The following is a 24,432-nucleotide window of genomic DNA, read 5'->3' as shown; positions in this document are numbered from 1 at the left end:
AAAAAAGAGAAAAGATTTCTCATGAGGATAGCATGGACATTAAATTTCAAATTTGCGCTAGCTATACCTCGATGCATATCCCCTTTGTGTCTACACATATTATCCTTCGGTAAAAATGTACATCGGTATAATATTGGTTCGGCAAATAACAGGCTTTGGGAAGTTGGTATAATATTAAGTCGTCGTTTATTGTCCCACTAAATTTGTAGACACAATAGAAGACGCAAGAAGTAGCTAGCTACTTATAGCTATTCTGATTTCAATGATAATTGACTACGTGTCAGTTTGCACGGCATTGCCCAATCTATTATTAGCCGCGAGCAAAGTAATATCCTTTCGATTTTATTGTACAACCTATGCTACGTCTGTGTTAGAAACCCTGAGTGCGAAGTAAAAATATGGAAAACGAACTAAGAAATAAAATAAAGAATAGGGCGGGTTGGAAAAAATTTTTTACTTGATATTTTGAGGTAGCCCACTCATTTTTTAAATAATTAATTAATCAAGTGGGGTACTTCCAGCAAACAAATTTTTTTTAATGGTAAAAAATCATAAAAAATATTTGATTGTGATTGTTTTTTACTCGTTCACCGTTCAAAATTTTTTTCCAATTAGTTTTGTAATTCAAGTATAAAATCAAAAAATGACATGCTCTTATTTTTACTTGAAATTGAAGTTGAGTCGGGGAGCCCGAGCTTTGCTGGAGTCTGGTAGCCACGGGCGCGCGGTTTGTTGTGGGGCGTGACCTCTGCTCAGCCCCGAAGGTGACGTCTCACAATAAAGCGCTACACTGCTGGCTACCTGACTCCAGCAAAGTTCAGGCTTGCTGGTAAATTGAGGAATTCAAATATTTCGACCCATGCATGGATTGCGATAAATCAAAGTGGGTCTACGACTAAAACCAATCGATATGTCTTCATTTTTCTGCTCCCAACAGCGAATAATTGATGATTACTCGATCGATAGTATGAGTAGATGATTTTCGCTTTCAGATTTGGATTCCTGAGCTGATTATACGTGAGATCACTCTTGAAAAGCCAAAAACAAATTCGATTTTTGAGCAAAAAGTAAATCATTTTTTTAATTGGGTTTAATATGCTTTTCTTACGTATTTTGACCTCAGGAATCCGAATCTGAAAGAAAAATTGTCCTATCTCTAAAATTTACCGAGTTATCGCCAATTTTCACCTTTTTGGGGTCAAAAATAAAAAATTGATTTTTTAGTCTATCTCAATGTAATTTGAGCTCAGGAATACGAATCTGAGAGAAAAATTGATCTATCTTAAAAAATGACCGAGTTATCCTCATTTTTTCGCATTTTTTGTTACAAATTTGAGGATATCTCGAAGGGAAAAAATCGTAGCTCAATTTGGACAACGGATTCGTGTTCCTGAGGTCAAAGTACATAAGAAAAGTGCCATACGATCAATTTTAAAAAATAAAAAATTTTGGCCAAAATTTGAAAAAATCGTAAGGGGTACCCCTTGGAAAAATCTCAAATTTTGGCCAAAAATTTTTATTTTTTAAAATCGATCGTATGGCACTTTTCTTATGTATTTTGACCTCAGGAACACGAATCCGTTGTCCAAATTGAGCTACGATTTTTTCCCTTCGAGATATCCTCAAATTTATGCCAAAAAATGCGAAAAAATGGAGATAACTCGGTCAATTTTATAGATAGATCAATTTTTCTTTCGGATTCGGATTCCTGAGCCCAAAATACATTGAGATAGACTAAAAAATCAATTTTTTATTTTTGACCCCAAAAAGCTGAAATTTGGCGAAAACTTGGTCAATTTTAGAGATAGGTAAAATTTTCTTTCAGATTCGGATTCCTGAGGTCAAAATACGTCAGAAAAGTATATCAAACCTAATTAAAAAAATAATTTATGTTTTGCTCAAAAATCGAATTTTTGTTTGGTTCTTCAAGAGCAATCAATCGAGTAATCATCAATTATTCGCTGTTGGGAGCAGAAAAATTAAGACATATCGATTAGGTTTAGTCGTAGACCGGCTTTGATTCATCGCAATTCATGCCTGGGTCGAAATATTCGAATTTCTCGGTCTACGAGGGAGCCCGAGTTTTGCTGGAGTCTGGTAGACACGGGCGCGCGGTTTGTTATGGGGCGTCACCTCTGCTCAGCTCCGAAGGTGACGTTTCACAACAAAGCGCTACGCTGCTGGCTACATGACTCCAGCAAAGCTCGGGCTCCCCGACTCAACTTCAACTCCAAGTAAAAAAAAGAGCACGTCATTTTTTGATTTTATATTTGAATTACAAAAATAATAGGAAAAAATTTTTGAACCGTGAACGAGTAAAAAACAATCACAATCGACAATTTTTAAATGTTTTCTATGATTTCTGACCAAAAAAAAACTTGTCTCCCTGGAAGCACCCCACTGGATTATCTTTAATCCACCCTAGTAAAAATAGATCATCGACACGGATTGATATAGATTTTTTGCGAAATATCACAGTACGATAATTAACTCACCCGAAGTAGGGCCAATGTGGCTTTGAAATTGGGTGGATAATTTTCTTCCTCTTCCGGAAGTTCTATAATTTGTTTTTTTGCTCCACGTTCAACGTTTTCGGACTTACGGTTGTTCGATTTGCCGCCGTGTCTGCTTTTGGATTCGTTGAAAGTCTCGGAGAATTTTATACTAGACGCTGTGCTCAGTTCCTCGTTTTCATCTTTTGCTTTTAGATTCAATCTCTTCAAACCTCGACGCAAATTCGATGGCGGTTTCGGACCCCTTTCGACTTTGGAATCGTCGATTCTTTTAACCCGCTCGTCAACTTCTTTCTTAACGTTTTTCAAAAAGCTTTCGGTGCTGCTCAAAGCAGAAAATTCTGTCGCAACGGGGATGTCCTCAGCCATTTTGGGAGGCTTGATTGACTCGTCGTTCGGATTTGACCTGTGAGATTTCCTCCGCAGATTCTCCTGGTCTCTTCGTCTTCCTCTGATCTCACTTCTGACATTTGTTATACCCGCTTCGGTTGTCGACGATTTTCTCTTTCTCGAAAGTCTTTTTATACTTTGACTTTCATGCTCGATCGGTTGTTGAGTCGATTCGACCTTCAAAAAAGCTTCCGTACTCGAAGGTGACCGCGAAGAGATTTCCTCCGATTCTGGAGGTACCGTGCTTATCACGTCTTCGCTTTTCACCTGAACTTCCGCTTGTCGCGTATCTTCGATTTTCGACGCGGACGAGGGATAACTGATCGTCGTCGAAGACGTTTCGGGCTGCGATCTGCTTCTAAAATTCGAAAATCTTCCCCCTGAACGCGAGGACGGCGGCGATCTTTCCACAACTTCTTCCCGATTTCCAGATCTGCTCAATTGTCTCACAGATTCTCCTCGTCTCGAAGTGAAAGTCCGTGTGTCGGATTCCGCACGTTGTGCAGAATTTTCGTCGCGTCTTCTTCCCTTGCCATGGTCCTCTCTTGATCTTTGAAACTCATCTCGGGATTTGATAGGCGAATTACGTGAAGCAAGATCGGTGGCTTGATTTCCAAAATCCTGAGAGTCCTTGACAGTTTCCGAAAATCTCGACCCACCTCTCCGAACAGTTTTTCTCGAGGATGTCGTCGCGGCTCCCGAATCCCTTTGAGAGCCCTCCCTGGATCGTCCTCTGCTTCTCAAAGTCGTCGAAGAAACGAATGGCTGAACGGTGACCATCTCGATTTCTTCGGATCTCACGGTCGTCTGTTCCGGAGCAATTGTAGACTGAATTTCGATACTCAATGGAATATCAACGTGGACATTTTTCGTCTCCACCGAAACTTTATCCCTGGATTCCGGGGTCACCGGGGGCTCGGAAATTCTTGAATTACCTCTGGATTGCCATCGTCTGGATTCGGTCCTTTCACTTTCCTTTTCCCTCGTCAAAGGATGCTGAATTTTCCTGCCCGTCCTCGACCTCGAGACCTCGGTCGTACCGGAAAATACCGAAGGTCCCGACGCCTTCTGCGGTAAAACGTCAGCCTTGGGGTGTTCGACCCTCGATCGCGAACTTCTCTTCGGGATTTCTCGCCTCGCAGGCGCTGCATTCGGTACTTCAAGTTCTACGTCGGTCGAAAATTTGTCCGTTCTTGCTCTGCCTCTTCTTTCCGGAAGGTATCGCCTGTCGCCATTATTTTTTTTCCCATCGTCGGAGGTTTCGTTTTTTGATCTCGGGACGTCTCTTCTTTCCGCGTGTTTTTTCTCAATCTCATCGACGTGCAGGTAACTTTCTTCGGGTTTTATACTTTCTCCAAAATTTATCGGATTCGAACGACTTCTTGCCGAAGACTTCCCTCGTCCTGAGGGCTGCTGGGGAGTTTTCAATCCCAATTTGGATTCCTCGGCGGTTTCGATTCTCGAAGATCTCCTATGGGACGATCTGAGAATTTTACCAGCCGAATTTGAAACTGGAACGTTCGAAGAGATGACGTCATCGCTAAGCGCACCGTAATTCTTGTTGAATTTCGAAGCCCCTCTGCTCCTCGTCACCGATGACGGACTGCGATCATCGACCTGCAGCAAAATTTAAAAATGATAAATTTTTCAATTGTCTCGTTCTCGTCCCGCGTTCCTGAAGATCACAACGCATGACCATGAGAATATCAGTGTATGTAAATTCGGTCCTAAAGACCAACAACATCCTCGTTTGCAACGAGAAAGCTTTCACTGAATTTACTTTGCAACGAGTTTCTTGATCCGTTACAATTATTGCGTAACTTTCTTCGCCTTATATGTATTTTCTAAACTCATTTTTTAACCGTCATGCGAGAATCTCCATGTTCAACACGTGATTCAACGTTATCTCGCACGAGCTATAAATGTATATAATTTTTATTACCTCCTAGTTGCGATACTTTATAATTCATTTGGACTTGTCTTTGCTAGGCGCGAGCGCTCTGAAATCCTTAAAAATTTCGAGATCGTATCTCTGCATTAAATCGCCCATCCCTGAAACTGTTTCGAACAATAAATTTTACGTGTCACTGCTCTCTGCATATTAAATATTAATCGTACAGATCGCTGCTCAATCATATTTTGCATAGATTATATATTACCATATCTAGACAAATGAGGCGGATAGATAGATTTCATATAGAGAATGAATAAATCAATAAATTAAAAGGTATTGTTTCTTTTTTTCTCTCATTCTCTGAGACAAAGAGCAGTCAAATCTGAAGTTAAATTAATCTAGCTATAATATTGGTCGAGCTATCGCCAATTTATCGGTCTGGAATGTGAAAAATCAAGGATGTCTCGATGGGATTAATTCGTAGCTCAATTAAGTCGAAGGATTTGCGTTCCTGGGGTCCGGGCACCGGAGTTGAAATAAAGGAAACGAACTAATTCTTAAGAATTCAAAGATTTCATCAAGTTCCAAAAATATTTGGGCAAAAGATGCCCGATAGGCGCGGAAAGCCCCATATGTATAATTCTTGCATAATGACGGGTAATACGCGTACGAGGGTATTCCTGCAATTTAATTTTTACATAACATCCACACTGTACTCGTACATGAATGGCTATATATAAAATTCAAAACAGTTAAGGTGATCCAGTTCAGCTCGATAAAAATTTTCACTTTCGACAAGGTGATCCAGATTCGACGATGCTACCCAACGATAGTCCCCGCGTCGTAACTTTTTTTTGCTTCCTTTTTTTCTCCGTATTCAAATTAAATTTTTTTACATACACACGACCCGCTCTAGGATGTTGAAAAGCAATTCCTAATTTATTATTTATATTTCTCGAATGTTGTACCCTAAACCCCGGATGTAATACCTAAAATAGTTTGCGATAAATTTGCAACTTTCAATATTTCAACTTTCGAAAAGATTGATTGGGCGTCGATAAGAAAAAAAGATTAAAATCAAATTTCGCTCATTAACAGCGCAAAGTGAATACTAAAAAAAAAAATTTGGATTTTTTTCGTTCAATGCAAGTAAATGGCAAAGATGGTTAGGCGTCAAAATCGTCGTTTCGAACTGCAGTACGATTTTGATAGAAGAACAAAAAAATTATTGGTCAATTATTATTTAGTTGATAAAAAAAAGAATTTGGTGAGTAGCGTATCCGAGTATATACGTTGAAAACGGCCTTCGACTCCGGGTTTTATGCAGCGAAAGGGCGATGTGTGTATAAGTTATGAGCAATCTACATACTATAATCAAAAGTGGTTCACTTTGTGGCATAATCTTGAATGTTGAACGCCGAGTTAAAAAGGAGGAAAAAAGAGAAGAAAAAAACGATTAAAAAAAACCATTAAAATTACAAATAAAGAAGTAAATTGCGTTAAAAAGGACAGCCTCATATACATACAAATCAAAAATACGCGATGGGCCAACCGTGTGCCGGCACCACACCCACTTCGTATCAGATAAAAAAAATAAAGGAAAAGAAAATAAGCCAAAGAACGAAAGAAAAAAAAAAATTAGATCTGGGTGTCTTTCTTTTTTGAGGTATCATTTTTAATTCAACTGAATAGATGATAATCAGATAAGAATCGAACGAGTTATTCCATTATGTCTTCAAATTATCAATAAATCAATCATACGATTAGTAAATATTTAAAATAGTTCATTAGGCAATATCATCGTGCATATGTGTATGTTCACTTTCGAATGGTTTTCGGTTTTTTCTTTCTCTTTTCCTTCATCTCTCTTATCTCGCCTGATTTCGAGGGTGGTCGATCGATCGAATCGTCTGATCTACGTTCAATTAAGAAATGAAAATAAAGAAATAAAAAAATGAGAAAACCAGGATCCAGGTTGTGTCATGTACAATCAGTTATTACTGATTCACATTTAAATGACCGCGATTCCTTGAAAATAGGTATAGTGATACAAATATATGTCACAGTCAGAATGACACAATCAAAAACCCATAGCAGTAACTGGTGACCGGAGCGATTCCTATAATAGCCGGCTCCGGCTCCTGCCGCTGCCGCTGCTACACTTTCCAATCTTTTCGATCTAACGCAACTTTACTGCCGCCTTCAATAAATAAAAAATAATAATAACAACAATAATCATTATAATATAATACAAAATCATTATAATAACATGAGCAATTATTACCGTTAATGTCAATTTTATGAGTCAGCCTAGAATTTGTCAATTATTTTTAGTCTGCTTTTTTTTGTTCATTGCAAAAGTAGAGATTATACATCCAGTGTAGGATTTTTACTTTTCACTGAATTTATTTTGTCTTCAGTTGTTGAATGAATTTGAGAATTTAAATATCAATAATCGATCGAGTATAGGTCCAAACTAAATACCATATAAACTCGTGTAACTATGTCGTATAAACGTTAAAATAAAATGTTCGTTCGTGAAAGCGTAAATATATTTCCTATACCTTCGGTACATTGGTATATACGTATGCACGGATTTATGTATAGAGAGGAAATTAACTGCGCGAGACTTACAATCAATCAATATAACTACAGGTATACGACATTTATACCTACCGATCGAAAATTTTGCACCTTTCGTTCTCTCGTGTACATAGGTATACGTACACGTATGTAATATAATTATTTGCATGTACATGCAAATCATTAATTTTCTTATTTTTTCTTTTATTAAAAGTCGCCAATAAATTTGTACGACAAGAAGTTGCTATTTTTTGAATCGTTAAAAATTTTACGATCTTGACGAACACGAACGAAGAAAGAGAAAAGAATTTTTAGTGAAAATTAAAAAACGATATGTGAATTATTGTGTTACACGCTAATAATCGTAAAATATTTCTAATACGCGTGTCTAGCCCGGGGGGAATCGTAACTGGAACTTTCAAAATGTAACACTTTGATTTTGACTGAAAACTTGTTCAAATATCTTTTGCCTGCAGCCGATCGATCGACCGTGGTCGATTTTTCTGGCATCTGTAAAGTAAAAATATAACCGCGACCGAGTCGAAGGAAGGGAAAAAAATGGCCAGAGGGCGATTTTAAACACCCTACGCCCACACGCGTTGAGACATATGATTCTAATCGGCTAAATATATTATTATCAGACAAACAGAGACCCTCCATTTTTTTTTTTTTTTTTTTTTCTACTCAATTCTTTCTCTCTCGATCTATTTTCTTCGCGTTTATTCAACCGTTGTTACACTTGCGGTGCTGCCGCGCGATTTATATCGAAAGTAAAAGTGGGTGTCGGTCGCGTGGCATGAAACGGTGAAACACGCCCAACTTTACACTGCAAAACCGGATGAAACGAATGTATTCGAGGTCTCGAACCAGGGCTATAAAATAACAATGCATCAGGGTTGAAAAATACATAGTTTTCATGTTTTCTTGTTTTTTATCAAAGCGAACGCATTTATCTTAAGTTTTTTTTGTCGAGATTTAGAACGAAATAGTTACGGGGAATTTTCGACTTTCCTAATGCAACTGATTTTTCGATCAATTTTGAGGCGACGAAGTTACGAATAAATATCAGATTTTTGCGCGTGCGGGGAATGAAAAAAATCTATATTTGCATAGAAAATGCATTCGTTGCTTATGTTTTACGTCGGTACGTATAAAGATTTTATGCACCCGTAACGAGTAGGTAGGCAATATCGGCATATTATCCCCTATATAATAACCATTTGCGTGGTACAAGTGAGAGGTTGGATTATGAACTCCGTATCGAAGGTAGACCACTTTGCGCCACGGGTCTGGCTGGACAACTGGGTCGTCAAGTTTCTGCCCAAATTATAATACTTCGAATTCGTTTTTTTTTCCTTCTATTTTTTCATTTTCAACTTGATGAAACCGATCCTTTACGCGCTCGATTCACACTTCATTTATCCGAAAACGAAGGAAATCGCGATGAGCAACGATAGAAAATTGAAAAATCATCGTCGTCGATCTCCGTCTTGATTCCTTGGTCCTTCAGAGTCCAGCTGGTTTATTTCCGGCTGGACCATGACGGACTAGATTTTATACGGTTGGATTCTAGAGGTGTTATCGATAACCCAATCTTTTCGGTCGATCGAACGGCGGTCGATGAAAAAAAAGGCTGCAATAAAGAAAAAAAAAAAAAGAAGAAAAGTTTGTTCTTTTTTCGTAACTCGTGGAAGGATAAATTAGTCGTTTTTGTTGACCATTGCGCAATATCGGTGCGAACTATGGGGGGAAAAAAATGATCCCGCAGTTACAGGAATTCTGAAAAATTTTAGAAGTTTTTTTTCTTGACCAGAACCGTCCACGATATTGCGATCGATAAAATGCAAATTCTTTTTCCTTAGCGAAAACTTGTAATTTATTGGATCGTCTCAATTTACCGATTTTTAAGTACGACGATCTATTTGTTCGGTATGTGATCTGCAATCCCGACGATGGAATTATTCGATTCTTTCGCAACTGCACTTATACGCATAACATACCGCATCGACGAAGGACGATCAGTATTACGAATAGCCACCGGTAAAAACATCTTTATATAATATGATCTCAATTTTAATATGTACACCGATCTCCATTATAGCATGCATGATAATTAGAAGCGGTCGACATACTACGCGATCGTCGATCAGCCGTCGCAATTGCAGATAATCTCCAATCCCATATAAATATTTCATCGTCATTATCGTCGATGCGATTTAAAAAAAAAAAAAAAATATAATATTTTTTACGTTTCCATGAGAAAAATCAAATCGCGATTTCCACACACGTATTGTTACATCGGATCTTGCACCTAACCCTCTATTACATGGCACGGTGGTTTCAACCATTAAATCTCTGCAATCGGCGTGAATATACAGAGATATAATTTTTTCTCCTCTCTCGTTTTATATTTTTTCCTTTTCTTTATTTTCGTAATGCCCGGACCCGCGGTGACCCGGTCGAATTAATTTTCACGTCTACATGTAATCCGAAACGATCTCGTAATCCTCTCCGCAGAGGAGGACATACGAGAGCGATACGGACGGCTTCTGCAGACATCGCGAGTCGGAGAAGAATTCAACTTTCTACCAAAAGGCCCCCGAGGCCTCGGTGAGCGCCGATCCGAGACTGCAGATGCGTGTCCTCGTCCTCGTCCTCCTCTACCTCATTTTTCTCTTTCGTTTTATCGCCTCTTTTTTTTATTCCTCCTCTTCCTTCGCTGCTGCTACCGCTAGCGATGCCGCCGGGTTGGGTTTCCTTTTCTTTTTCAATTTTTAAAATTTGTAATTTTTTTTCGAGTAATGATATTTATAATTCTCACTGTCGTTAAACTCTAGATGTCCTCTTTCTCTTCCTCTCTCGCGGAATCATCAACGCCCGGGTGCGTCATAATGTATGAGAAAATGAAAAAAACCTGCAGAGCGATCTCGATTATGCCGATCTTAATTTCTTTGGCAGTTCTTGGCTCGTCCATATAACTTCACGTTGAACTTATACTTGCATAACGTAACAACTTCATCATACAAATATAAATGCAGGAGATAGTGAATTACCGAGAGAACTTCTTCACCTCTTCATTTATTATTTTATTCGTGTTCGTTTTCTCTTTTCACATTTTGTTTGTAATTTTATTTTTTTGTCTTTCTATTTTCTCTCTTATCGTTGTCAGATCCTTTCATCCTCGATTCTATCCCACAGTGATTGATCCGCATTAACGAATCGAACACGGATAATAAAAATCGACTTGCCAGTGATCGTGTGCTTTGTGTTCTCTTGTCTCTTTCTCCTTTCCTTTTTTCTACTCGCGTCTATTTTTTTTTTCTTTTTATCTCCTATGAACACCATGAAAAATAGGCCAATTTAACCGCGAAAGGCGTGACAAACGGAGTGTCTAATGTTGTTCGCTCCCCCGAGGAATTTTGTTAGTTATTTCCGGTTTGAGAGTCTTTAATTTCTCCCGGGTGTTCTGAGACTCTACCACACATGCAATATCATACATACGTCTCGCACGAATTTGAAAGTAAAAAACAAAATGGAAAAATAGAAGTATAAAATAAATTAATGAATATAAACGATCTATACATCGCTATACGTGAGAAAGTGTAGGCGGGAGAGAATATATCGTGTACCACAATCAGGCACTTACTTTTGTTATTATTAATAATATTTCGCTCCTCGTTAATTAGATGTAATGATTAAAATAAGAAGATAGCGAGATGCGTGGTCGAAACGAAAGAAAGAGGAAAAAAAAAATTCTTTCAAATTGCAAAGTCGCAAAATTTGTAAAAAAAAAAATTATTCTCGAGTCAAAGATATCGTCGTACAATTTTTTTTTCATCGAGTCATTATAAGTCTCAATTTTAATTCAAGATTTAATAGAACTCGATCAATTTATTTGAGGTTTTTTCTACTTTATTGTTAGTTTCTTGTGTTTATTAAGCTTCGATTTTTTTCCATTTTTATTCTCGGTTTGTATAATTTAAATCTTACGTGTTTGATCAACGCTATTGGTAAAGTACGTATAGTAATTCAAGGACGATTATTCGGATCAGTTTATAGGCTGCAACACCAACTCCTCTATCGGGGTATCTCGTTCTCAGCTCCGGTGGTTTTTAAATGTTAGTATTTTAAGTGGAGTAAAATTATTGTCTCATTGTTCGGTAACAAGAATTTACACTACCGTATAGCTGCGGTCTAGCCACGATGACTATGACTTAAATAATGATCCCATTAACGCCACTATTGTATAGATATACACAGGTATGCGTGGACACGTGTGCAATGCCTAAAACGTAAGTTCCTCAATTGCAAAAGAAAATGTATCAGTTGACCAAAAAAAACCGAAGTAAATAATTGAATAATTAATTCAGCGTGGAAATCAAGAGGCAGGTAATTTTTTATCCGATCACACAGCATCCGTATGCATAAAATTTTTGAACTGATGCAACACTAAAGTAGATATTGTAGAAGATGATTTTTCGCGATGGCCGATATAGTAGAAATATTCAAAAGTACGTTCCATTACATACCTACAAATGTCGAGGATTCAATTAGCGCGTCTCACATGTATACTGTACATATATATGTATAAGTATAATTATAATATACATATATAATATTATTTATGATTTATGGCCATGAGCTGGGGAGGTCCCGTGACCCCAGATGCCATGTTGTATGTACCTACAAACGTATACGTATATGCCTATGTTTAATATTATACGTTACGTTCAAGTTAAGTGAAGTGAAGTGAAATCGGTATAAACTTTATCTAGAATTGCATTTATCTGTCTACCTGCAATATTGAAAATAATAGAATCGTATTCTTTAAATCGTTAGTTCGTTGCACGCATCATACTCCCCGCAATTAACACGCTTTAATGATTCTTCTTCTTAAATAATTGTTCGCTTCCCTTTCAACATAATTAATAATGATCCGGGTAAAAGTTACATAAAGAATAAAGAGGACCTTGGACACTCCGTACCCTCTTTGTCGGTCGGTCGGTCGCTCTTTGCACGCAAAGTCCCGTCCCCTCGCGATTTTTTTTTCCACCTGTACACGCAATGAAATCGTGCGCACCTATATTCCTACGAACCCCTCGATGCTGTTGTACCTACGGTGTCAAATTTTATCGACGAAACGAAATGCCAGTTCGTACATAAATTTGCGAACAATGTCTCATGCACATACTAGATTTCGTAATTTTTTGATCGACGCCTAGGGTCAGGAATTAATAGGTCAGATTTAGATCATCTCCAGATCTTCTTCTTCTGACCTCAGGCCACGGACAGATCCATTTACCATACGTATGTACTATATGGATCGGACTTTCACGCGTCCGTGTTATTCAACTGGCATTTTAATTTCTTTCTGTTCTTTTTCCTTTTTTTTTTTCAATCTCGTTTTTTGGCTCGTACATTATTTTATTTCTTTCATTCTTTTTTCTGTTCTGTGCTTCTTCCTTTAGTTTTTTACTTTCATCGGAGAGTCGGCGTATTATTTTAATCACATAAGTCTACACCGTGCAACTCTTACAACTCGAGCGAAGATCTGTAATTTTTTACTCTCGTTTTTTTTAATATAGAACGGAAGATGTTGCTGAGATTCGAAAGATTTTCAGAAATCTTTTTCACTATCTACGGTTGATATAATTATTTTCATTATTAGAATTTTTTTTTTCATTGCATTTTGTTCTTTTTCTTTGCACTTTTTCTTCTGCACAGAAGATATGTATAATGTAAAATGCAGCCAATCATTTCGACAATTTCTCGACCGGTTATACCACCTTTTCACTTTACACATGTATACAAATATACACATATATCTGTAACAACTTCAGAGTAAATTTATACTGCATAAAGTTTAGACTTGAAAGCATTTTTATGTACTACACAGTATATAGATAAATATGTACGTACATACATATGAAAATATCCGAGTATATAATTTGTTACAAAAATTCGCATGCGGAAATGAATGTCGGTGATTTTTTTATTTAGTTTTTTCTTTTTATTTAGGCGATGAGATGTATTATTGTATAATTTCTTCTCATCCACATTACCGCGTGATCAATGATCTATAGATCGCGAACTCACTGCAGCTCATGACTTTTACGTGAATAGAAAAAAGAAATAAAAATATGAAAAAATTTCTTACCGATCGACAGATTACAATATGTAATTTCGAGTTTGCACATTGATCATTATTTCGTGTATACGTTTAGGTATATGGTTTACATATATTACGTATGTACGTACACGGTATGTACAGTACATGCTATTGCAACATGTAAAATTGAAACCTTGGACTAGATGATATATGATGATGAACTGGGTACGTTCATATTGTATCCTCTTCATGTACGAAGTCACCCCGCGGTAACGAACAAAAAAAAAAAGGGCAAGAAAAAAATTTTGATATGTAATTATAATATACATATTCACGACGAGAACTTGTGCGATTATGCAATTCTTAATATATTAGTAGGTTAGCGTATACATATGTATGTAACGTGAATTGTATAGGTATACATCATGCATGCGCTCATCCCACGCGATCTTGAGATAAACGATCACGAAGAAAAATAAGAATCGAAAAAATAAATCCTAGGAGAATAAAAATAATCCACAGTTAGTTCAGCGATCGCTCTAGATTTTTCATTTTTTTTTTTTTTAAATGAGAAAAAAAATTACAATTAAATTTTGCAGAGAAAAAAGAGTAAAAATAACAGCATTAAAAATCACGCGAATTTGATCGCTTGATAAAAATTCAAAATATATGACGATGACATTTTAAATTATTGAAATACTTTATAGTTTTACAGCTGCTGTTATAATAGCAGCAACTGTTATACTTGTGTTCATGTACATACCTATGTTACATGTGTATATATATCTGGGTACCAACTTTCCACTGTGATATTTTTTTTATTTTTACATAGGTACGTATAGGAATATAAGCAAGTGAGCAATAGTTATAGGTCGTATTATACGGGAGTATTAGTTACGCCAATTCTGTGGCTTATAATACATAGGCACCTATCTGCAGCACATATAAGTATTTATGTACTATATCTAAGTCGCGAGAGCAGGCATACGCTGGAATATTGTAATTTACATACATATATGTACAAGCGAGAATGGTCGCAATTTCAAATGACCAGCTGCTGAACAACCATACGCAAAATCTAACGTTCGAATTATACACAGGTATATACGATTCCGAGTCGATCTTACATGCATCAGGATAAATATTTGAAAAATATTCACGTACTTAATCCATGGTTCGAAGAAAATATTTTTTTTCGCTCAAGATAGAATTTTGATCTTGTCTCGTGAAAATGTTTCTTGAAGAATTTTCCTTCACAGTCGAATTTTCAACTAAACTATTTTCTGCGTATAGGTATTCGTACGTACATGGTACATAAGTATGTATCTGTATTTAGAGAACTAATTGGCAACTCGATACAGGCGATAAACCAGTGAGAGGTAAAATGATACCGAGCCGAATTATTATACGCGCTATTTGCACGTGACTTAGGTATGCAATGTTTTCGTATATTAGATCCGAGCAGGTATTACATTTGTTCATAAATAAGCAACAACACGTAATCCGATACAGTTAGCGGAGAAAATATTTAATTCTATACTTGTAATAATAGTCACATTTTCGTTTTATATTTTTACAACAAACTACTGAGGCGTCCACGTACGTATAATATCAACTAATGTATGAATAATTACCCATAGCTGATACATGATGATTCAAAATGTCTGGAAGCGTTTAAAATTTAAATTCAAATTAAAAAAAAAAAAAAAAAATAGAACCGTTACAAATTAGAACGTGCAATGCGAATTATATAGCATAAACGTTGCGATACTATACTCCTACGATCATAAAGTTGCACCCACGTATTTACATGGGCATACATATGTATGCGGCGTGTACGTTAAATTCAATTTATATGTCAAAAGTGAAAATATAATAATAGTGAACGTTTATAGATCGCATAGATGTACCTGATTTACATATACCTATGATGATGCGAATCTGAAATTATATAAAAATGATTATTTTATTTCATGCATTCAATTTTCGTGTACGCATGTATCGTGTTATATGACGAAGAAGAAATGATCGTCGTTATACGTGTACTTATACAACGCGTATCTGCCGTATACTCGGGTATTTATACGCACGCATGACCACGCGTTGAAGTCTCCAAAGATTTTCCGTACAGCGAGCATGCATACGGGTACCTATATTTATTTTCTCGTACATAGAATTCGAATGTATCTGTACTTATGCTATAGTTTCTTATTTCATCACGCAAACGTCGAAATAATTTTCAGATTGTTCGACAAGAAAAAAAAATCAATGAATAGCTAGTAATCAAATAAAATTGAGATAACTTACCGGAGAAGTTGAGCGACTCTCTTGACAATTTCCAAAATCATTTTCCGATAGAATGACCAAAATTAACGTTATCACCGTCAAGGTGAAACGGGGAAGTTTCCACTTCATTCTAAAAAACATGAATAGGGAAAAATTACAACACCAGTGATGAGTAACAGAAATCAATCTTGGTTCTTTCTTTTTTTCTTTCTCCTCGTGAATAAATTAACGAGGATAACACCTAGTAAAAATCATAACTGCATGATGTTGACTGCACGTAATACATACAAAAAAAAAAATTTTTTTTATTCGATACATACTTTCACCGGGAAATATGTATTTATATAGGTATGTTATGAGGAAGGAAGAGTAACGCGAATAAATAAATTCATATGCGTAATATCGGGGCGTCAATTATTCTCTTTTCTTATATACATAAGATGTACCTAATTCAGTCTATGACTTCCGGTTAACTGAAATACTTTTTTTTCACCAAATCTACTAAACCTAACTAACGTGCTCTACCTATGCTGTATGCAACATATGAAAGTTTCTATAAATTTGAAAATAAATGAACGAATTAAAAAGAAAAACGAGAATAAAAACTAAGCCTTTCGCGGTGGACTCGAAAGCTCGAGCGGCAGAACTCATATTCAAAGGTCGTTTGATTTCTATCAGATACACATATAAGAATAAAGTTAAGTGTAACAAAAAATTTCTTTCAATTGATAAATGCGAATGTTTGAGTGTTGAGTATTCATTCATTGTAATTTATCGACATATAAAAATATGAAATCGGTTTCTCTTGCGATATGGATAATGACAGTCGATCTTGACGACAAGGACGAAATATGAATCGAAATGCAATTGCAGCCGGAGTTATTTAAAAATTTCATCCAGGGTGAATAGATTTTTTCAGAGCTTTTTTTTTTCTTTTTGTGAACGATATAGTGTATAAAAATTTGAGTTCGAAAAAATTATTTATCGTATATTACAAGGAATTCGGTACATGGCTACGTAAGTCATGCGAGTTGATATAGAACGCGTTATTACAATTCTGTGTAGAAAGTTACATTTAACTGTATATAATGTATAACAAAGTTCATTCATCCAGATCGATCGGTAAAATATTTTGTCATACTTTAAAACATAAATATTTTATAAACTGGTTATGCACATTAAAAAGTGATGTAAAAATACAATATTGAACCTTTAAATCTGGTAGGCGAAATCCTATTCCGATCGTAGATTCATCACACATACACTGCACCACAAGATTAAATAGATTAAATAAGAAAGAAGGAAAAGATAAAACTTATTTATAATCTAAACTATCACAACATATCAATCAAATACAAGCACTTGAACTATTGATCGATTGATTGATCGATCGAAGAATTAATAGAAATAAAACACAGGATGGTAGAGAAACAAATTTTTGGTTCACTTATTTATTTGTGTATTTGCTTTTATTCATTTATTAGAATTAATTGGATTCATTTTCAGTATCTATCGTAAATGTAGTAAAAATTTTCGACGATAGTTTTTTTTAATTTTAATTTAAAATTTCGTTAAAGTGTAATATGTTGTTAGTTCTTAACTGCTGGTAGCGAAGTGGCAAAGTGGCAGAGACAAATGAAACTCGATCCGTATCGACCGGTCAAAAAACAGGGCAGGGGCACGAAGTAAAGGATGGAAAAAAGGGGATATAAAATAAAATAAAAATACAAATAAAAATAAATAAATAAAAAGAAAAAACCTACTACAGACATCAAGTACCCGGCATTTCCCTTTCGCCGTCAACTTGCATCCCCCACTACTCTTTATTTCTACCCAACAAACTTCTCCACGCCCCCCTTCGTTCTTCCATATGTTCACGTTGCTTTCGAGTATAAATAAGAGACGCTGTACAGGTGAAATTCAAATCATTTGATCGAAAGACGTCGTAGGAACGTGATCTGAAATGCTCATTTTATTGGGATGTTGAACTATCAGATGCTAGAGAAAAGATTAGTCATTCATGTTGGAAACAGAGTAGAAAATAAAGAATAATTTGTCATCGAAGAAATATATGCGAAATAATTTCCTGAATTAAATGAGGTATATTTTTTTCTGATTTCAGGAGTAGGTCGACTTCCCGTTAATCTGGAAAAGTGCATGAGCAACGGTAGGAGAAAAACCCCGTTGTTGAGCAAGTGGAAAAGACTCGTATGCGGTCAGACGTAGCTAAGGCAGAAACCTACCACAGAATGAGTCACAGTGAACTGGACTTTCGGCCTTACCGACAACATTTACTACTTATTAAAGGGACACCACGATGTCAAATTCACGAGTTTAGTTCGTTCAGTGGTCCCAGACTTGTTAGCTCGTAGTGTACGTTAAAGAGCGACGTCACATTTGTTCAGTTAAATTAACCCGTTTAACCGCGTATCTACTTGTATTTTAATTGACCATTAGCATTCTAACACTAGGTTGAGATGCGGTCGAGGATGTAGTCGTGGATGCTGAGAATGAAAATGGGAGTTGTATTGTACCTATGTCAGTATTTCGAATGGAAGAAAGTCTGAGATCATCATTATTGTAGTGACCAACGATTGTAACATGCAGTTTGTTCAAGTGTTGTTAATCGAATATTACCATCTACTAGATAATACTGATATTAGAGTCTATTTCGAAATTTTAGACGGCAGTATATCTTCTGTGATCGCTACTGATTAGATAAAATGGCAGTGGTTCGAGATTGTCATTCATGATTTCACATAAAAAGAATATAGTTCTTGAATAACCTCGAATGCAAAGTGACGTACGTTTGGTTCAGAATAGATATCGAACGGGTTAGTTTATTTATTTAAAAAATTCTCAACACTTGGTATACTTTCAGAATTGATAACTCATTGATCAACATTTTATTACATGATAATAACGCTGTTAACAGGTTTGACAGTTGCAACATTCGTCTGCTAGTAGCAACAGGTGGAAAATTATAATGAAGAATCCACGCTTTGACGTGGAACAATGATAACTGTACATCGGTTGGATTTTTAATGGACAAAGTAATTGGTGGAATTTATACATGCTTTCAATATGATGAATGAAACTGATATGATTAGCAATGAGGAGAATGAAGGCAATTCTTACAATGGTCCCCTCTCTCCTGGATCAGAGTATGATGATGATCTCGGGGTTCCATATTCTTTTGAAATGGCTTTGAGAAATAATGGAGATGCTACTGCCATTCAAAATACCGAAGGTGCCGAGGAGACTGACAATAAAGGTGAATAGTACAATGGGTTCAAGGCCAAATATCGACTTATTAATTCCCTATTTCTTTGTTTTAGTTCACTCAGGATATATAGGGTTCTTAGCTGTTCATCAACCGCCAGTTAAGTTTAAGAGCCAGGACCGAAAGATATTTATACCAGGTGTCGATATATGTGTTAAAATCATTGACAATGAACGAAGCGTAACCACTCATCCTCTCAACCCAAATTTATATACGATCGAACTCACTCATGGGCGTTTTGTTTGGACAATTAAAAAAAGATACAAACATATTCACAATCTTCATAACCAGTTGAAGATTTATAGAGCCAGTCTGAAAATCCCTTTCCCAACAAAAAGTCACAGAGAAAGAAGAAATAGCTTGAAAAATCAAGGATCGGTCAGACAGAAAACACGAACGAAAGGCATTTTACCAAGGTAGGGTTGGCTTATCCACATACCATTTACTCCGAGTTATCTGGGCCATGATAACAGTTGCGTCTATTTTCAGATTTCCAAATAAACCAGATGTTCTTGTACCCCACGAACAGCTGAGCCGCCGAATAGAAGTGCTTGAGAAATATCTTGAGAATCTACTAAAGATTGAAATTTATAGACGTCATCCTGAAACTGTAATTAACTTCATTTTGAGAAGGTAGAATTTACTGGGCATTTAATTTTATTATGTACAAATTTGTATTCAGATTGCTTTTCTGGAGGTATCTCACCTTACTTTCATCGCAGACCTGGGTCTGAGGGGCAAAGAGGGCATGGTCTCTAAAAGAACTGGTTCAAGTTCAAAAATAGGATGTAACATGTGCGGTTTACTGCAGGGAATGTGTTGTGTTCGCTGTAGTTATTTCTGCACTTCTTTTTGCGGGTCCTGGCGTTCCAGGTATCTTATAGTTAAGGATAGTTTTGTTGCCTACATCAGACCAACCGATGGAAGAATAAAGGCTGTGATTTTAATGGATAACGGATTCGAAGTTAGTTCTGGAATGTATTCAACAGGGCTCAGAAATGGCCTGCAAATCATGAATTTGTGTAGGCAGTTGGTCATAAAATGTTGGACAAGAAGAAAGGCAAAAGAATGGATACGGTTTATTCTTGAGGTGGCTAATGACACAGGTAAAATAATCATGTTTGAAAAATTATTTGTGCCAAAAAACTCATGGAATTGTATAAATATTAGGAAAACCGTTTATACAAATGAATCCCCACAAATCCTTCGCACCTTATCGGTCAGGGGCATTGGCATCTTGGTTTGTTGACGGTGCTGGGTATATGTCAGCTGTGGCTGATGCTCTCGAGGGTGCCAAAGAAGAAATATTTATTGCCGATTGGTGGTTATCCCCAGAAATTTTTATGAAGCGACCAGCACTTGATGGAGACTACTGGAGATTGGATAAGATACTGGAACGCAAAGCCGTGAGTAATTTTAATTTGAATGATGCGATTAAAGTCCCAACTCATTTTACATGTTCATGCCTGCTTGGATAGGAATATTATCCTGGTGAGTGTATAGGATATTCATGAATTCGTCAAAAGTAGACCGATCGATTTATACCTGATAATTTTTCAGAAAGAAGGTGTGAAAGTATTCGTACTAATTTACAAAGAAGTTGAGTTGGCACTGGGTATAAACAGTTATTATAGTAAACAACGTCTCGTTGAAAAATGTCCTGAAAATATAAAAGTTTTAAGACATCCAGACCATGCTAGAGTAGGAATATTTCTTTGGGCACACCATGAAAAGATGGTAATCGTTGATCAAACACTGGGATTTCTGGGTGGTATCGACTTGTGTTATGGAAGATGGGATAATTCGGAACACAGACTCACAGATTTAGGTACGTAATAATTTACTTGAGAAGTTGGTGTTCCATGGTCATGGTATAAAAATTTATCTGGTTTATGAATAACTAAGAAAACCAATTATTCTTATTCTTAAAGGATCAGTGCAACAATCCAGCATTTACATTCCATCGAAAGGAAAATTAACTAGTACGAGTAGTCATCCTTCCGGAAATGTAAAGGGTTACACACACGTACTTTTACCTTTAGCAATCGCCGCGAATACTGTTGCAATGGCTACAACCAAATCCATGCCAGTCCTGTAAGTCAGAAAACGCGAACATTAGTTTTGTAATTTGCAGCTACTGTACAAATTATTGTTACTCATTATAACTTCTGACTAGGCCAACCATGGAGAACCCCAGGTCGTCGTTGCCACAATTAAAACCTGGAGACCCTCTGTTGTTATCACCACCAGAAGGAGTGGATTACTTTAAATGCAACACTCCTGAGTCAACTAGAAAAAACCTTCTAGTTCGTGCCAAAACAACCGTTGATAAAGTCAAGTACAACGTTAGAATGAAAAGAAAGGAGTGGATAAATATGGTGTATAGCCCAAACGAAGGAAGTAGCGAAGATGAAGATGAAGTAGAAAAGTTAGATTTCATGTCCTTTTTTAATACAGCTGATGAGGGTTCATCAAGGAGTTTAAAATAATTGTTCATCATACTTTTAGATCTAGCTTGGAGAAAAATTTCGACGAGTTGGACGATATACCCCGTGATAATTCGGACATTGCTGTAGGCTTACCAGGAGCTGCTAAACTTTGGCTTGGCAAAGACTATTCGAATTTTATAGTAAAAGATTTCAGCAATCTTGAATTACCCTATCAAGATCTGGTCGATAGAACTACCACACCTCGAATGCCATGGCATGATATTGGCACAATGGTTCAAGGCGCTAGTGCTAGAGATCTAGCGCGGCACTTTATACATAGATGGAATGCGGTCAAAGTAAGTGTAAGCTCGTGAAATTAATTTTGTTTCTGGTGTTCATTGTATATATTTTATCTGCAGTTGGAAAAAGCAAAATTGAATGGATGCTATCCATATCTTTTGCCCAAGTCTTACAATGATTGTAGTAGTTACGCACCATTCCTACCACACGGTGCAACTAGCAAGGTCAGATGTCAAGTATTGAGATCGGTCAGTTCGTGGTCAGCTGGTTTCCTCGAGCCGGATACTCTGGAGCAAAGTATACACGAGGCTTATATTGTCGCCATTAATAACGCCAAACGGTAAGGATTTCTAAATGCCACATTTTTTGAGAAACAAAATATCTCGGAATGAAATTTAAATCAAAACTGGGACGCTATCGACTCATGCACATCCCTAATACAGGCAAACTAAAATAATTATTGCGAAAAACACCTTATACATACCGTGCGACTCACATCTAACATAGTCATTCGTACCGGCATGAATAAATTATAGCTTACGAATTTCCTGAAGAATTTAGTTCTATTACTTCGTTGGAACGTTTCACCATGCAGAGGAATTGCAGATAAAACGAAGTCATCTCAATCAATTGTTTTTGGTAACAATTCCTTGATACTTAGCAATTGCATGGCTAGTTGTTTTTTATTCCTAAACTATCCCTATTTCTATTGCACATGAAAGCTATCCCATAATTATCACCAAACTGATACTAACAAATAAACCATAGCTTGTGTTTTGAAGCGATACCTATCGTTCAAGTTGGTCTCTCGATAAATTTTCACTCCGTTTTCCAGGTACATTTATATAGAAAATCAATTCTTCATTACTCTAGCCTCGGTTGAAGGTAACTCTGTAAAAAATCGGATTGGAGAAACCTTGTTGAAGCGTATTTTGAGAGCTCATAGAGAGGGTGCGGTGTTTAGAGTGTTCGTAATTATGCCCTTACTTCCTGGTTTTGAGGGGGAAGTCGGAGGTCCAACAGGAACAGCCTTACGCGCGATAACACATTGGAATTACGCTTCTATATCAAGGTATGCATATCGAGTATTGCTGATAAATGCATTCAAAGCGATGTACAACGAATAAAAAACGGACAAAATATTTTATCACAGAGGAAAAGATGCCATTCTGAATCGCTTGATTGGAGCTGGTGTACAGAATCCTAGCGATTACATAACATTCCATGGTCTGAGAAATCACTCGGTACTGAATGGTAGTCTAGTCACAGAACTGATTTACGTTCACAGTAAATTAATGATCGTTGATGACTCCACGGTGATATGCGGATCCGCAAATATAAATGATAGAAGTATGATAGCGACCAGGGACAGCGAAGTTGCAGTTATAATTCACGTGAGTTACTTAAACTAATTTTCCGTGAACAGGGTTACAACGAGATGTTTTTTAGGACGAAGAATTTGAAGATGGTAAAATGAACGGAATGTCATTTGACTGTGGTAAATATGGTGCTTCACTGCGAAAGCGACTTTTCAGAGAACATTTGGGCCTACTGAGATCGAAAGAAGATCTTGACATAGAAGATCCTGTAAAAAAGTCATTCTATCATGATATATGGCGTGCCCGGAGCAAACTCAATACCGAGATATATGAGAAAGTGAGTCGTTGATGAGTCTTGGAAAATTTATTGCTATCGAATATCGTTAAAATTTTTTTTTTTTTCGCACAGGTATTTAATTGTATCCCAACAGATGCCGTAGTCAATTTTTCTGTTCTGAAATCGTATCAAGGAGAAACTCCCCTGTGCCTAAGTGATCCAATCGCATCCAACCAATTGGTCACGAAGATCAGGGTGCGTACCTGTCTTAATAAATCTGCCTGTATTATCTGCTTTTTTTTTACAATATCTGAATCACAGGGACATTTGGTGGACTTGCCATTGAACTTTTTATGCAACGAAGTTCTCACTCCCAACGCTGCTACGATGGAAGGAATACTGCCGACTTCTCTTTGGATATGAGAAATTAGAAAAAATTTAGGTATAATAATTTTCTTAAAATATAAACTAGGTAGGACAAAAAATTAATTCCACACAATAAACAAGGGCAGCAATAATGTTTACCTCAGCAATTTTATATCATATTATGTACGAGAATTGATATTCGAATATTTAAGGGTTTTGTACAATGTATATTAATTAATTCATAATTTTATCAAATTTTTAACCGACAATCAGCCAAAGTATTATCTAAATGGTTATTTGCATTTATATTTTAAACAATGAAAGAATTATCGTTACCATCGTTGGTTTCAACGGGTGACAAGAGAAAAAATGTACTGCCAAAATTTTATTAATATTAAGGACTGAACCATTTGCCATTTTCCAACATTTCCAAGACGTAGAACTCCCAGTTTTTAGTTTCTTCCCTAAGATTTTTAGACCCATTTTTTTCTCGTGTAATTCGCAAATGTCTAGTATTTTAAATAAAATTTTCACTGAATTCTACAGTGTTGGAAGATGTCGAATAAAAAGCGCCTTGATAGATTATTGAATTATTTTTTCTCATCATCATTATTGGTATTATCGAGTATTTTATTCTGAATTATGTACAAACTTCTGAATAAACCTATGAATTTTAACGTATT

At 36.4% G+C, this 24,432-nt stretch overlaps 2 protein-coding genes across 7 annotated transcripts in view; one reads left to right on the top strand and one right to left on the bottom strand.

Moving 5' to 3' along the window:
* Positions 1-17,413, bottom strand: part of LOC105689199 (mucin-19-like) — a 28,736-nt gene extending 11,323 nt beyond the window's left edge. For 3 of the 4 annotated variants that reach the window (XM_020854179.2, XM_048657763.1, XM_048657764.1), the window contains exons 1-3: positions 16,986-17,413; positions 15,797-15,905; positions 2,496-4,520 (exon numbers count right to left, since the gene is read on the bottom strand). In XM_020854179.2, coding sequence (XP_020709838.2) covers positions 2,496-4,520; positions 15,797-15,904 — 2,133 coding nt within the window. In that variant the 5' untranslated portion in view covers position 15,905; positions 16,986-17,413. The remainder of the gene's footprint in view (positions 1-2,495; positions 4,521-15,796; positions 15,906-16,985) is intronic. The other variant, XM_048657765.1, reaches the window with a different exon arrangement.
* A 484-nt stretch (positions 17,414-17,897) lies between these two features.
* LOC105689260 (phospholipase D2) lies at positions 17,898-24,430 on the top strand. Of its 3 annotated transcripts, none has more exons than XM_048657784.1 (17): positions 17,899-18,371; positions 18,459-18,609; positions 18,711-19,049; positions 19,114-19,474; positions 19,548-19,668; positions 19,741-20,164; positions 20,229-20,464; positions 20,619-20,886; positions 20,990-21,152; positions 21,235-21,486; positions 21,567-21,843; positions 21,907-22,127; positions 22,623-22,859; positions 22,941-23,181; positions 23,237-23,443; positions 23,516-23,638; positions 23,705-24,430. In XM_048657784.1, exons 3-17 carry the CDS (start codon positions 18,860-18,862, stop codon positions 23,804-23,806), a joined length of 3,423 nt encoding a protein of 1,140 aa, XP_048513741.1. In that variant the 5' UTR covers positions 17,899-18,371; positions 18,459-18,609; positions 18,711-18,859; the 3' UTR covers positions 23,807-24,430. The 3 variants fall into 3 exon arrangements, with proteins under 3 accessions (XP_012261590.2, XP_048513741.1, XP_048513740.1); XM_048657783.1 differs by having other exon boundaries at positions 17,899-18,381; XM_012406167.3 differs by having other exon boundaries at positions 17,898-18,609; positions 23,705-23,813.
* The last annotated feature ends 2 nt before the right edge of the window (positions 24,431-24,432 follow it).

This window comes from Athalia rosae, chromosome 7 (assembly GCF_917208135.1).
Source record: "Athalia rosae chromosome 7, iyAthRosa1.1, whole genome shotgun sequence".
NCBI classification, from domain to species: Eukaryota; Metazoa; Arthropoda; class Insecta; order Hymenoptera; family Athaliidae; genus Athalia; species Athalia rosae.
This window is presented reverse-complemented; position numbering and strand designations above follow the sequence as displayed.

Coding starts and splice junctions, on each gene's coding strand:
- LOC105689260 (XM_048657784.1), top strand. CDS start 18,860: ATGATGAATGAAACTGATATGATTAGCAATGAGGAGAATGAAGGCAAT. Junction 19,050..19,113: donor CGAGGAGACTGACAATAAAG/GTGAATAGTACA, acceptor TCTTTGTTTTAG/TTCACTCAGGATATATAGGG. Junction 23,639..23,704: donor AATTGGTCACGAAGATCAGG/GTGCGTACCTGT, acceptor TCTGAATCACAG/GGACATTTGGTGGACTTGCC.